The sequence below is a fragment of the Lutra lutra genome, chromosome 1 (genome assembly GCF_902655055.1).
Source record: "Lutra lutra chromosome 1, mLutLut1.2, whole genome shotgun sequence".
Taxonomy (NCBI): Eukaryota; Metazoa; Chordata; class Mammalia; order Carnivora; family Mustelidae; genus Lutra; species Lutra lutra.
The window spans coordinates 126,719,687-126,734,816 of record NC_062278.1 but is presented as its reverse complement, the minus strand read 5'-3'; the positions used below and the strand labels follow the sequence as shown (position 1 = coordinate 126,734,816).

The window sequence follows — 15,130 nt, the reverse complement described above, 5'->3', positions numbered from 1 at the left end:
TTAAAAAAAAAAAAAAAAAAGGGGGCGCCTGGGTGGCTCAGTGGGTTAAAGCCTCTGCCTTCGGCTCAGGTCATGATCCCAGGGTCCTGGGATCGAGCCCCACATCGGGCTCTCTGCTCGGTGGGGAGCCTGCTTCCTCCTCTCTCTCTCTCTGCCTGCCTCTCTGCCTACTTGTGATCTCTGTCTGTCAAATAAATAAATAAAATCTTAAAAAAAAAAAAAGAGCAAGAATGTCAGTGTGACTGGAGTAGAATAAGCAAGGAGTAAACTAGATGAAATTAGAAGGTAACAGGAAACCAAATCATGTAGGACGTTAGAGGCCATGATAAGACTTTTTGATTTTCCTCTAAAGAGGAAGGAAAGCCATTAGAGGTTTCTGCGCTACTATGTTTTCAGCTTAGCAAAAAAGGCAAGGGTGGAAAGGGAGACCAACACATAGGTAGGAGAGAAATGAAAGTGACCTGTACCGGAGTGAAGACTAAAAAAATAAGTTTGGGGAAGAAATTCAGGAACTCCATTTTACATGTAAAGTTCAAGATACCCATTAGACATTCAGTAGAGATATCGAATAGGTGCAAGTTATCAATCTGGAATTAGGGAAGATGCCTGGGCTACAGATTTAAAATTATGAATGAATTTATGTTATGCATTAGACTGAACATCACCAAGAGAGTCAGAATATAAAGGAAAGAGAAAAGTCTAAGGAATGAGTACTGGGGAATCCCAGCACTAGCTGGATAGGAAGATAAGAAGAACCAGCAAAGGAATTAAAGAATGACCAGTGGGGTTAGAGGAAAACCAGAGGAGAGGATATTCTGGAAACCAAAGAATTTTTTTTTTTTTTTAAAGAAAGATCAGGGAAATTTATTTGACAGACAGAGATCACAAGTGGGCAGAGAGGCAGGCAGAGAGAGGAGGAAGCAGGCTCCCCGCTGAGCAGAGAGCCCGACGTGGGGCTCGATTCCAAGACCCTGGGATCATGACCTGAGCCGAAGGCAGAGGCTTAACCTACTGAGCCACCCAGGCGCCCCTGGAAACCAAAGAATTTTAAGAAGGCAACACTGATGGTCAATAAGATAAAGACGACTGAATTAAGCAACATAGAAGTCACCTGTGACCTTAATAAGCTGCTTTAGTACTATCATCTATGAAAACACTTAAATCAATACCTGTAAAGCTCTACACTCCTTTTGAAGATCTTCTATTATATTCTGTTGCTGGCAAACCCTATTGAGGGATTCATCCTCCAGTTCATCAATTTTGGACTTCACACTCTCCATAATTTGTTCCAAGTCATTAGCTCGTTGTTCATGATCGGCTGCTCGGCTTTGTTCTAACTGAAGTTCATTTCTAATAACAGACATACAATGCTTCCCTTAGTAATAAAAGTAAGTCACATCAATAAACACACCCATCTAACAACACTGAATTTCTAAAATTTCTTTGTATTCTTAAAATTTCCATCATATAGCACAAACCAACAGGAGAAATATAGGGCACCATTACATATCTAAGCTAAGCTATTACTATAAGATTTACCTAGTAAAAATATTTTTAAACTTAATATTTAATTAAAATAGAAAAATTTTTAAAAATTTTTAAAATTAAGATAAAAAAATCAAAAATTATTTTCAAGGCAATTATTTTAGAATGCATACTACTTATACATAAGCAATTCAAAAGAGAATTCTTTCTATTTTCTTACTTAAGCTGCTGATTAGTTTCTATGAGTTCCTGGATCATGTTCTGTTGGCGTGTTGTTTCTTCCACCAATGTTTTCAAATTCTGCCTCATCCTTTGTGATGACTGTTTGTCAAAAACGATGAGATCTATATTTTTGGAATGTAACACAGATGGTAAAAATAAAAGGCAAAAAATTTTTAAGATTAAAAATCTTTAATGAAATCTTGCCATTTACAACAACATGGATGGAACTAGAGGGCATTAGGCTAAGTGAAGTAAGTCAATCAGAGAAAGACAATTCTGATGTGAGGAATCTGAGAGGCAGGGCAGAGGTTCATAGGGGAAGGGAGGGAAAAATTAAACAAGATGGGACCAAGGAGGAAGACAAACCATTAGAGACTCTTAAACTCGGGAAACAAACTGAGGATTACTGGGGAATGGGGGAGAGGGATAGGGTGGCTGGGTGATGGACACTAGGGAGGGTGTGTGCTATGGTGAGTGCTGTGAATTGTGTAAGACTGATGAATCACAGACCTGTACTCCTGGGCAAATACTACATTATATGTTAATTTAAAAAAAGAAAAGATAAAAAGTTTTAAAAGGAAAAAGATTTTTTACCATAATAAGAATAGGATCTAGTGAGAATAGGAATATCAAGAATAGGATCTGGTTACCTTTAAGATCAGTTCTTTTGACTAGAGATAAAGGTGCTAAGCCATGCCTCATCAACAGCATATTTATGCTTTCCCATTCTGCTTCTTCCCGCTGTAATTATAAGGAGCAAGAAAAGGATTAACTTTAACATGTAAAGAGAAGAAACACCCTCTTGAATATAATTTCATTGTTTTCAGAATAATGGAAATTTTTCCCCAAAGTTTTATAATATGAATTTTTATGCACAAATAATTATTAAAATTAAAACAAATTTCTAACAAAATTAGCAGACCAAAAAGAATGCAAATAAGCACAAATAATTATATTACATAATTCCATACTCATACATATATACGGTCTTAATGGATAAATTAAAACAAAAACACCAATCAAAAGCCACCTTGTAATTTCAGTGAACCAAACAGACCTTAGTTTTTTTTTTTAACTGAATCACACCAAGCCCTACTCAAAAGAAATAGCTGCAGGGTGCCTGGGTGGCTCAGTCAGTTAAGCATCTGACTTCAGGTCAGGTCATGATCTCAGAATCATGGGATCGAGCTCCACACGGAGCTTCTCCTTTCCCTCTGACCCTATTCCTGCTCCTGTGTGTGCTCTCATTTTCTCTCTGAAATAAGTAAGATCTTAAAAAAAGTTTGACCAAGGTTTAAAAAAAAAAGAAAGAAAGAAACAGCTGCATATTAGGTCATATTAACTGAATAGTAAATAAATGCAAGTCACTCAAAAACAAGTATCAATGAGTAGGGTCACCAAAAAAAAAAAAAAAAAATCAAAACATCTGAATGGTCAAAACCAATGATGCAGACAAGGTCCAACTATAAAAAGGAGTCTGTCCATCTAGGTAACTGATTCTAGTAGAATCACTCTGAGACTCTCCCAAGTTTTGCATCTCTGATTCTTTTTTTTTTTTTAAAGACTTTATTTATTTGACAGAGATTACAAGTAGGCAGAGAAGCAGGCAGAGAGAGTGGGGGAAGCAGGCTCCCTGATGAGCAGAGAGCCCAATGCAGGGCTTGATCCCAGGACCCTGAGATCATGATCTGAGCCGAAGGCAGAGGCTTTAACCCACTGAGCCACCCAGGCGCCCCTGCATCTCTGATTCTAAATAAGTAGTTACACCATAAACCTGAGAGGGGAATCCTAACTCTCTAGATTAAGTAAATAAAAACATAATAATGAGAAGAAAAAGAAAAACACAATATTATACATAAATACCGATAAGAATAAAAATAGAGATGGTTTTTTAAAATTAGACATTTAGGGCGCCTGGGTAGCTCAGTTGGTTGAGCAACTGCCTTCACCTCAGGTCATGATCCCGGAATCCCAGGATCAAATCCCGCATCGGGCTCCCAGCTCCATGGGGAGTCTGTATCTCCCTCGGACCTTCTCCTCGCTCATGCTCTGTCTCTCTCTCAAACAAATAAATAAAATCTTCAAAATAAAATAAAATAAAATTAGACATTTAAATCCATGATAATAGTTTATAAGTTGTTTAATGATCAATTTGAAATCACTGTGTGAAGTGACTTACTTTTTAAGTTATTAAAGTATATTTGAAAAGGTAATTTGAGTGAACTTTCAATCAAAGTGCTTGAAAAATAAAATTTACACAATAGTTTTCACTAGTGATCTATAGTATTAAATACTGTAATACCTTTAAGATTAATAATTTAGGTAACAAAGTACATATAAAAGTGTTACGAAGTACATATAAAAGTATTACTCTCCACATCCAAATGCCCCTAAACATCAAAGAATCTCTCAAGACAAAAAAGGAAACAAATTACCCTTATCACAGCACTATTACTAACAGTGCCAAATCTTTCCTTTTGACTGCTGATTTTCTTCACCTTCTTTATCTTTTCCACACTTCTCCTCCCTCCTACACTCTTTTCCCTTACTTATGTTGTAGGTCTTCTGGTCACAAAGATTCATGACTCAGAATTAAAATTATTGAAGATAACTGGTTTTGGAGCCAAATGTGTGGGCATCTCAGTGTTAGTCTACTATGACTCATAAAAACTAAGTACTCTGTATATAATGCTACATATTTTGAATGATCAAATGATATAAATATATATTGTTCTCTGATAACTCTCTTAAGAATAATGTAACTGTTTGAAAATTCTGGAGAGCCAATAATGATATTTTCTAAAGTATGTGTTACAGAACACTAATTAAATGTTCATGAGACTAATGTTAAATAAATAGGAAATACTGTATGCTAAAGCCTCTTTGTGAAGTCTGAGAATGATGAAATCATTAGATAATCTTTAATCCAAGATTTCCCAAAATTATTTTACTAAAGAATCCTTTAAGATTTTTCATATATGTAGATATAATATTCTTTGGCACATACTTCAAGAAACACTGTCTTCAAATATTTTAAGTTTACCTGTTTTTCCATCATGAGTGTGTTTGATGATTTACTGGACTCCTAGGCTTTAGGGGCTGCTGGAGATAACAGTATTTTTGTAAAATTGGAAGAAGTAGCTTGGCAAGAAAAAATATTCACGTTGCCTAAATGAAAAAAGAAAAAGTGCAATAGGTGTTAAGGGAAATTATATTTAAAAGAACCTATAACTAGGAGCACCTGGGCGGCTCAGTCGTTAAAAGAACCTATTAGCTGTTTGGCAATTTAAGCCATTCCTGTGTCTCCTGTGCCAAAACTTGTATGACTTCTTAGAAAGCTGATTTTAAGGGGCACCTGGGTGGCTCAGTGGGCTAAAGCCTCTACCTTCAGCTTCAGGTCATGAGCCCCGCATCGAGCCCCGCATCGAGCCCCGCATCGAGCCCCGCATCGAGCCCCGCATCGAGCCCCGCATCGAGCCCCGCATCGAGCCCCGCATCGAGCCCCGCATCGAGCCCCGCATCGAGCCCCGCATCAAATCGGGCTCTCTTCTCAGCAGGGAGCCTGCTTCCTCCTCTCTCCCTCTCTCTGCTTCTCTGCCTACTTGTGATCTGTCTGTCAAATAAATAAATAAAATCTTCAAAAAAAAAAAAAAGCTGATTTTAAGAATGATTAGAATAAACTCTATCTTAGTTCTCCTCTAGAAATAAAACATTATAGGTCAGTGTTTCTTCCAAAGCATCCTTCCACCCTCTTATGCTTCAGATAGCAAAATCCAACTAAACAATTTACTAGTCACCCTTAAGTTTGGCCTAAGGGGTGTAGTCTTTCCACTTTATTTTCAGATAAACCTAATAACATGTTACAAAGTCTCAAATTCTGCCACTTTTGTACTTAATATCATACTATCTCTCCTTTAAGCTTTGGTCTCTTTCAACAACTCAGTCACACACAATGTTAGTCCTTCCTCCTGCTTTTACAACTCTTTCAGCTAGTTTTAACTTTTCATTAGAGAAATTTTCAGAAATACACAAAAACAGAAGAAGAATATAATAAACCCATGAATACAGCTCCAACATTCTTTCATTCTTATTTCTTCTTCATTTCTAATTTCTAATGTATACTGTATATTTTATGCTAACTTCTCTTTATAATCATTTCTAATGTATACTGTATAATTTCAAATACAAATTATTTTTAAACACAATTTTAATACCATTATCACGTCAAATAAAACCAATAATTTCTTACTACCACTTATTACCTAGCCCAAGGTCTATTCTCCCCAAAATGTTCTAAAAATGTCTTTTTTTTTTTTTTTTTTTTTACAAATCAGGATCCAGATGTCCACATGTGGCACTCTAAAATTTCTTCTAATCTATAGCAGTGCCACCCCCTCTTTTTTTGTTGAAAAAATAGGTCATCAGTTTTGCAAAACTCCCCTTATTTCAGATTTGGCTTACTGTATCCTTGTCTTTTAACCTATTTCTCCATCCCCTATATTTCTTGTAAACTGGTTACATCTAGAGGCTTTATTAGATTCAGATTCAGTATTTTCTGGCAAAAATACTTCAGAGGTGGTGCTGTGTTCATTTCATATTAACACCATCAAAAGTCAGCCATAATTTTAAAGATTTTTTGTTTTGTTTAGTTTTGTTAGAGAAAGAGGTAGGCAGAGGGAGAAGCAGGCTCTCTGCTGAGCCAGGAGCCTGTTGCGGGACTCAATCCAAGGATCCTGGGATCGTGACCTGAGACAAAGGTAGACGCTTAACCAACTGAGCCACCCAGGTGTCCCAAGAGTCAGCCAGAATTTTAAATGGGAAGAATACATCCTTGTAGACCAGACATAATGGTGGTTGATATCAATGAAAGATACTCCCCCAAAGAGTGTGGAGCCACATATTCTGACAATCTCCCTAATTACCACAATGGACCTCTTTCAAATCATCAAAATGTTGTCTTTCCACTGGCCACTCTTATCCTATTTTTCACTTAGTTAACTCATACTTGACCTTCAGATCCTGACTCAGATTTCTTTCTTCAGGAAAAACTTCCCTAATCCCATGACCAGATCAGGTCCTCGTGTTATATGTTCTTGAAGCACTATAAAGAATAAAGTATAGAGGTTTAGCATTCAGTGTCAGATGGCCAGAGTGACTAACAGCTTAACTATGTAACTAGATGACACTGACAAACTCATTAACCATTTTGAGCATTGATTTTTTTATCTGTAAAGAAAGAACACAGTAATACTTATATCTTATGGGTTAAATTAAGTCAGACAACATATAGAAAGTACTTAGAATGAGATACCTGGCATATAGAAACTTATAGATAAGTGGCAGTTGCTATATAAAAAGTAGAACTCCTGAAACTCAACACACACAAAACAGATAATCATATCAAAAAAATGGGCAGAAGATATGAACAGATACTTCTCCAATGAAGACATACAAATGGCTATCAGACACATGAAAAAATGTTCATCATCACTAGCCATCAGGAAGATTCAAATTAAAACCACATTGAGATACCACCTTATACCAGTTAGAATGGCCAAAATTAGCAAGACAGGAAACAACATGTGTTGGAGGGGATGTGGAGAAAGGGGAACCCTCTTACACTGTTGGTGGGAATGCAAGTTGGTGCAGCCACTTTGGAGAACAGTGTGGAGATTCCTCAAGAAGTTAAAAATAGAGCTTCCCTATGACCCTGCCATTGCACTACTGGGTATTTACCCCAAAGATACAGATGTAGTGAAAAGAAGGGCCATCTGTACCCCAATGTTTATAGCAGCAATGGCCACGGTCGCCAAACTGTGGAAAGAACCAAGATCCCCTTCAACGGACGAATGGATAAGGAAGATGTGGTCCATATACACTATGGAGTATTATGCCTCCATCAGAAAGGATGAATACCCAACTTTTGTAGCAACATGGACAGGACTGGAAGAGATTATACTGAGTGAAATAAGCCAAGCAGAGAGAGTCAATTATCATGTGGTTTCACTTATTTGTGGGGCATAACAAATAGCATGGAGGACAAGGGGAGATGGAGAGGAGAAGGGAGTTGAGGGAAATTGGAAGGGGAGGTGAGCCATGAGAGACTATGGACTCTGAAAAACAATCTGAGGGTTTTGAAGGGGCGGAGGGGTGGGAGGTTGGGAACCAGGTGGTGGGTATTAGAGAGGGCACGGATTGCATGGAGCACTGGGTGTGGTGCAAAAACAATGAATACTGTTATGCTGAAAAGAAATAAAAATAAATAAATTATTTTTTTTAAAGTATGCTAAACAAAATGGATCTTACCTTAATCATACAATCATATATTAGTTTAGATGTTTTCTACAAATTACACAGATATTCACCTCATATATCTGTTTTACATAAACATGTCTAGGTAAGACTAAATTCTATGAAATAAGTAGTCTCCTTTTGGTAATGGTGGAGTAGGCAGCTGTCTCCAAAGGCAACAAAGAAAGTTGAATAAAGTACATTAAATTCAGGGCCTGAATTTAATTCAGCTTGGCTGCTCACACAGTAGTGCATGCAGCTCTTTATCTCAGGGTCATGAGTTAGAGCCCCCTCTTGGGGGCAGAGGTTACTTTAAAACAAACGAACAAACAAAAAACATTAAACTATTTTTCTTACAAGCATTAAAGAACTAACACAATAATGAGGAAGTACTAGACCAAAAAAAAAAAAAAATTGAGGAGATAGGAACCCATTTTTTCCCTAAAGGCATTTGGCAATCCAAAGAAAGAGCTGTGAAAATGCCATCCCCCAAACATTTAAAATTGTTAACTGTAAAGACTACAATGTTCAGGATAGTTAACTAGAAGCAAACTGTCTGTACCATGAACTGAAACTGGTTCCTCTCCTGAGTCATTCCAGTATCTTAAGAAGGTACCAAATTTAAAACGCTTTCATGGGGCACCTGGTACCTCATTTGGTTAGCATCTGCCTTCAGCTCAGGTTGTGACCTCAGGGTCCTGGGATCAAACCCCACTTTGGGCTCCCTGCTCAATAGGGAGTCTGCTTCTCCCTTTCTCTGACCCCCCACCCCAGCTCATGCTTGCTCTCTAATACATAAAATCTTAAAAAAAAATTTTTTTTTAAAGAAAAAAAGTGCTTCCATGTACCTGGCAGAAGCAAATGAAATCTTCTCTGGAAAAGGGCCTTAAAATATCCCCACCAGAAAATGTTTCAAATACAACATCCAGCAAACAGTCAAAGATAACCAAGGCATACAGGAAATAAGACATAAAGAGACAGAAACAACAGCCAAAAGAAACCAACTAAGAAAGAAGGACTTCTGATATTGCAGTTATTAGGCAGAGACAATAAAATAATTATGCTGACAATGTTCCAAGAAATAAAAATCAAAGCTTGAAACTCTTACTAGAGAACTGTAAACTGAAAAAGAAACAAAACAGGGTACCTGGGTGGCTCAGCTGGTTAAGAGACTGCCTTCGGCTCAGGTCATGATCCTGGAGTCCCAGGATCAAGTCCCACATCAGGCTCACAGCTCCGCAGGGGAGTCTGTTTCTCCCTCTGACCTTCTCCCCTCTCATGCTCTCTTTCTCTCTCTCTCTCTCTCTCTCAAATAAAGAAGTAAATAAAATCTTAAAAAAAAAAAAAAGAAACAAAAAGATTTGAAAAAGAATAAACTAAAAATTTAGAACAAAAATTACAATAGCTGAAAGTAAGATCTCAAATCACAGGCTTAAAGTAGATAAGAAAGCAGAAGAGAAAATTAAATAAATGAAAGGAAGGTAGAACAGACTCCATCTTTTTTAGTTCTCTATGCTACATTCAGGAAAACACAGCAGACATTCTACTTCAAATGGAGAGGATACATAAATAATTGGCATCCAAGAAATAGAGAAAAAATGAAGAAGCAGGATTTGAAGATATAATGGCAAAGAAATTTTGAGAGCCAGTGAAAGACATAAATCCACCAATTATAGAAGCCCAGCAAATTGCAAACAAAATAGAGAAAAAAAAAAATCACACCTAGGCACATAATATTAAAGTACAGAAAAACAAAGACAGAAAAGCTCAAAAGGAATTACAGAAAAAAAAATCATCTTCAAGGAGTGACAACTGAAATGTCAGCTAAATTCTTAGCAGTAGTAATGCAAATAGTGAACTAATATATTCGATGTGTTGAAAGAAAATAATTGCCAATCAAAAATTCTAAATCTAGTGAAAATATCCACTAATAATAACATAGGACATTTTCAAGCAAACAAAACAAATCTGACAGAACTACTCTATAAAAAATTCTGAAGGAAATGCTTCATACAAAGAATGCTTGAAAAAATGCAGAAAGGAGGGGCGCCTGGGTGGCTCAGTGGGTTAAGCCTCTGCCTTCGGCTCAGGTCATGATCCCGGGGTCCTGGGATCGAGCCCCACATCGGGCTCTCTGCTCAGCAGGGAGCCTGCTTCCTCCTCTCTCTCTCCCTGCCTCTCTGCCTACTTGTGATCTCTGTCTGTAAAATAAATTAAAAATCTAAAAAAAAAATGCAGAAAGGAAAAAAGAGCAAAGAAATGAATACTGCAAAGAAACATTGACTACATAAAATAAGCTCTTAAGAAGATTTAAAAATATACCTAAGGGGCACCTGGGTGGCTCAGTCAGTTAAGCAACTGCCTTCAACTCAGGTCATGATCCCAGGATTCTGGGATTGAGTCCCACATCAGACTCCCTACGTGACAGGGAGTCTGCTTCTCTCTCTCCCTCTGCACCTCCTCCCTCTTGTGCTCCCTCTCTCTCTCACCCTCTCTCAAATAAATAAAAACCTTTAAAAAATAAATAAAAATAAAACATAGCTAAAATGAACAATAACAAAATGTATTAGCTGGGAGTAGGGCAAATAGAATAACAGTGTTCCAATTTTGCTTATAATTCAGGAGGAAGATAAAGGCATCTTTTAATATCAGTATTTTGCAAATTAAGGATGCTTAAGAATTTCTGAAACAGCCACTGAAGAACAGAACTCAAATGTATAATTCCTAAGTAACAAAGGGGGGGGAAAGGAACCATAAGGATGAATGAAAATAAATCTAAAGAAAAGAAACAGAGGACAAATGGAACAAAAATACAGATTTAAATTCACATCTGTAATCATATTGAATGTAAATAGAGTAAATGCTCCAGTTAAAAGAGAAAGACTGTCAAGCTGGATTTTAAAAAAAAAAAGTCAAACTATATGTTTTTGAAGGAAAAAAGACAACTAAAATATGTAAAAGCCATATACAATATGAACATACAAAATGGTAAAGATAAAGAATAAAGAAAGGATTGATGACATGGTAACAGCAAAGTTTTTAAATCTCTGAATCCCTATATTAAAACAAAACAACTAGGTATCAAAGAAAAAAACCCAAAAAAACAGTATTTGTATCAAAACATAGTGACATAAATTGTCCCCCACAAACATTAAAATAGAAGTGGGTGGACACAAATCACTAAGGCTGCAAGAACTACAAGGTGTCAGCATCTGTGTAAGAAACAAGAAAAAGCAACAGGCAGTATTTAACAGTATAAAAACAGGAGGATTCCCAAATCATTAGTATTCACTAATATTCACTATTGCACTAATATGAAAACAGGTGAATCTGGAATGGGTTTTGCCCTTGTGCCATAAGGACTATAGCTGCTAGAGTCCTATGAACGCTCAAAATTGACATGTAAGAACTCCATGACAGGGCCCACAGTTAGAAGACACTTCTGGGAATGGAACCAAAATTGAGCAAGACAGGGACAAGAGAGAGGAAGGGAAAACTGAGACCAAAGTGGGTTGGATAACAGACCCAAGAAATCGCAGAAAACAAACTGCCATATTTTTTAACACTACACAGAAGCAACAGAAGAGGGAAGTCTGAGAAATCAGAATGGCTTTCCTGAATTCTGTCCCGCTGTAAAAGTCCAAGAAGAGAGAATTCTGGGAAGACTACAAAGTAAAGAGTACCAAGGAATTTGTCTCTGCACCTAGACACCAATTGCACTGGCAGATTCTATCTCAAATAAGTATTTTAGAACTCTGTGGAGTCTACTGAGGTTTGCAAATTCCAGGGAAAACTAGAATGACAATTTGTGGTTAATTACAATTTTAGCTCTTAGCACAGTAATACCCATTCCCCACCCCCATTCCCACAACTGGCAGCTGTGCACAGCATACCAGGAGCAGCTTGCCCCCAGGTCATGTAGGGTAAACAAAAAGAACTCTTTGCTCCAAATATCAGGGTTCTGTGATCTGATCAGTGATTATTACTTCTAAGTTCAGAGAAGAAAAGAAGCTAAGTGACTTCCAGGAAATTTAAAGGGCCATTGTCCTTTTCTTTTCCCCTTCATTGTTCTGTCTTCACCCTTTTTGGGAGTCAGACACTGAAGACTACACATTTAAAAGCAAAAGCACATTTGGGAAACTATAAAGTCACGGCACATGCTAAGGGAAGGGTGCAGGCTAAAAAAAACCTGAGAAAACCTTTAAGTTTACACCTCAAGTTGATCCTTGGCACAGATACAGACTACAACAATCAAAAAACAAAAACAAAATCCAGCAAACACTGGTGAAGAAGAAGAATCTGATTTTCAGAAATTACCACATTATTAAATTCAAATGTCAGGTTTCCAACAAAAAAGTAACAAACATGAAAAGCATCAGGAAAGTATGGCCCATTGAAAGAAATAAAAAAAATCAACAGAAACTATCCATGGGGAAGAAAGGGGTGGGGGGAAAGACTTGATGGCAGATCTACTAGACAAAGACTTTAAAACAACCATCCTGGATCCAGCTATAAGTGTGCAGGAATTATCCAGGGCAGAACATACTAAATTGTATATGAATCTATAATCAGCAAAATCCAGCCTACAGTATATATAGGTCAAATCCAGATTCTGGATCTGATAAATTATAAGGGAAAAGAAGGAACAGAGAGAAAACCTACAGAATTTTAAAAAAATATTTATTTATTTATCAGAGAGAGTCTCAAGCAGAATCCAGGCTGAGTATGGAGCCGAACGCAGGCCTCAATCTCATGACCCTGAGATCACGACCTGAGTCAAAACCAAGAGCCAGATGCTCAACTAACTGTGTCACCCAGGCACCCTGCAAACCTACAGACATTTTAAAGAGTTTTTAAGGGGCAACTGTGTAGCCCAGTGGGTTTAGTGTCCGACTCTTGGTTTTAGCACAGGTCATAATCTCAGGGTCATGAGATGGAGCCCTGTATGAGGCTCCACACTCAGTGGGGAGTCTGCTCGAGATTCTTTCCCTTTCCCTCCCTCTCTGCCCCCTCCCTGCTTGTTCTCTCTAAAATAATTTTGTTTAAAAAAAGTTCTTAAGTAATTTTTAACTGGCAAGGCTACACTATAGTGTCTAGAAATATACATTTATGGAAAAAAACTCTTAAACATAAGGAAATAATTACTATAGAAATCAGAAGAATGGCTACTAATGGGAGTACAGAAGTAACTGAGACTGGCACTGAGCAATGGAGGGGCTCTGGCATGGAGAGCACAATTCTACACCCTGATCTGAGGGGTATCATCTTATTTTAATAATTTATTAATACCAAAAACACTAACCAAGAGAAAGCTGGTAAAGCTCTGTAGCCAGGCTGCCTGGATTTGAATTGTGGATTCTGCCACACAGCCAGGAAATTACTAATGACTCTATGCCTTGATCTCACTATCATAAAATGAGGAGAGTAAAAAATACATAGCTCATAGGGGTGTTACGGAAATTAGGAGTTAATATAGAAAGAAAATAAAACAGTGCCTGACTCATAGCTGACAGAGCTGGTGATCAGAGTTGGTGACCACCAGCTACGTGAATTAGTGTAGTTACTTAAACTCTCTGGGCTCCAGTTTCCTAGCTGAGTTTAAAATATCTACCTAATTCAATTATCAAGAGATCAGAAGGAAATATATACAATGTCTATTATATATATTAGACATTTATATTTATATATATGTTATATATATAAATATATACAATATCTATTACAGTATTCAACAAATCACGGGTCTTTTTCTAGGCTTCCCAACATCCAGAGAGAGTTATCAGTCACATTAGACATACCTCAGTCATAGTACATTCCTCTTGCACTTTTCACCTAGTCATTCAAGTTGATCTCAATGAAATGATCACCCAGTGAGTCTCACGTCTGAAACTGGATCTTCATCTAGATTTCAAAAGATAAACCAAAAATCTTAAAGTGTTCAACTTCTAGTGAAAATGGTCTTGTGTTATTCCCAGAGCAGGCATCTATGGCACTGGTAACCACTGAACTGAAGTGGGAACAGCTGAAGTAACCACTGATGGACTCAACACTCATCACCTTGTGTTTTCTCCCTTCTATTCATACCTTTCCCTGCTTTTTGAAACATTTAGCTGGGAGTCCAAATCTATCATAAACTATTATCTGTTCTTACTTCTGACCACAAAGGTAGATTATTCTCATTTGCAAGGGTACTAAAATGAAACGCTCTCACACAAATACCACTAAACACAAACGGCAAAGGCAGGAATAAAAACTATCTTCTCAATTCCACCTGTGACCAAATAAATAATTTTTTTAAAAAAGTTCTTAAGTAATTTTTAACTCCTTTCCAGAAGTCCATGTTGTGAAATTAATGTGCTGATAGTATGCACCAGCCTTTCCCCCCACTATAAGCTGTGACAGGACACAGATCTGGAACTTTGAGTCACAGGTAGAGACCAAATGTTTTTCAAGGCCAAAGCAGACGCTATACCTTTAATCAGTGCCACAACACACCTAAAGTAAGATTGTGGGAATAGGGGTTGCAGGAGACAAGTTTGTTTGCACATAACATAAAAAGCCAAATGCAGAGAAGTAAAGCATGTTGTATCTTCTGACACTGTCCAGGTTTCCAAGAGTCCTCTGGTAACTTCCCCTCACAGGTCTGAAGCCCAGTTAACAAGCACCATCCAATAAAATGTGTATTTTTCAACACTTTCTTGGGGAAAAGCTGGAGATAACAAACCATGGCATGTGGTGATTCTTTCTCCATGGAGACACAACAAAATTTGTCATTAGCTATCTCAAAAGCATATATTTCACATTACTGCAATAAATGGAACACGCAATGCTTTCAAAGTCTCTACTGTCAATTAAATACAAAAGCTCTACTCCCAAAACACAGGAGCATGCTGCTCAATTTTCTTATTAGTGAATCTACTGAAAATAAGGAAATGGGAGTTGGGATTCGATGTCATCTCCAGCCAGTAACTGGGCCCCAAGAGAGGGTACACAAAGGGCCAGACCCGCCTCTCCCCGTTTGAGGGAGAAGCTGCAGGCCAAACCCCAGTTAGCCACCTGTTCAAGGTGTGGCGGGGGAGGCAGGAGTCCACCTGGCAATAAAGAAAGTAAAAACAAACTCCTGCAGAGGATT

General features: G+C 37.6%; 1 protein-coding gene across 7 annotated transcripts in view; it reads right to left on the bottom strand.

The window, feature by feature from the left end:
* CEP70 (centrosomal protein 70) overlaps positions 1-15,130 on the bottom strand; it is a 108,652-nt gene that overhangs the window by 92,726 nt on the left and 796 nt on the right. For 4 of the 7 annotated variants that reach the window (XM_047735888.1, XM_047735930.1, XM_047735921.1 and 1 more), the window contains exons 2-6: positions 13,797-13,899; positions 4,751-4,875; positions 2,358-2,448; positions 1,706-1,829; positions 1,170-1,350 (exon numbers count right to left, since the gene is read on the bottom strand). In XM_047735888.1, coding sequence (XP_047591844.1) covers positions 1,170-1,350; positions 1,706-1,829; positions 2,358-2,448; positions 4,751-4,765 — 411 coding nt within the window. In that variant the 5' untranslated portion in view covers positions 4,766-4,875; positions 13,797-13,899. Of the gene's footprint in view, positions 1-1,169; positions 1,351-1,705; positions 1,830-2,357; positions 2,449-4,750; positions 4,876-6,717; positions 6,809-13,796; positions 13,900-15,130 lie in introns of those variants that run through there. The other 3 variants (XM_047735895.1, XM_047735902.1, XM_047735935.1) reach the window with 3 other exon arrangements.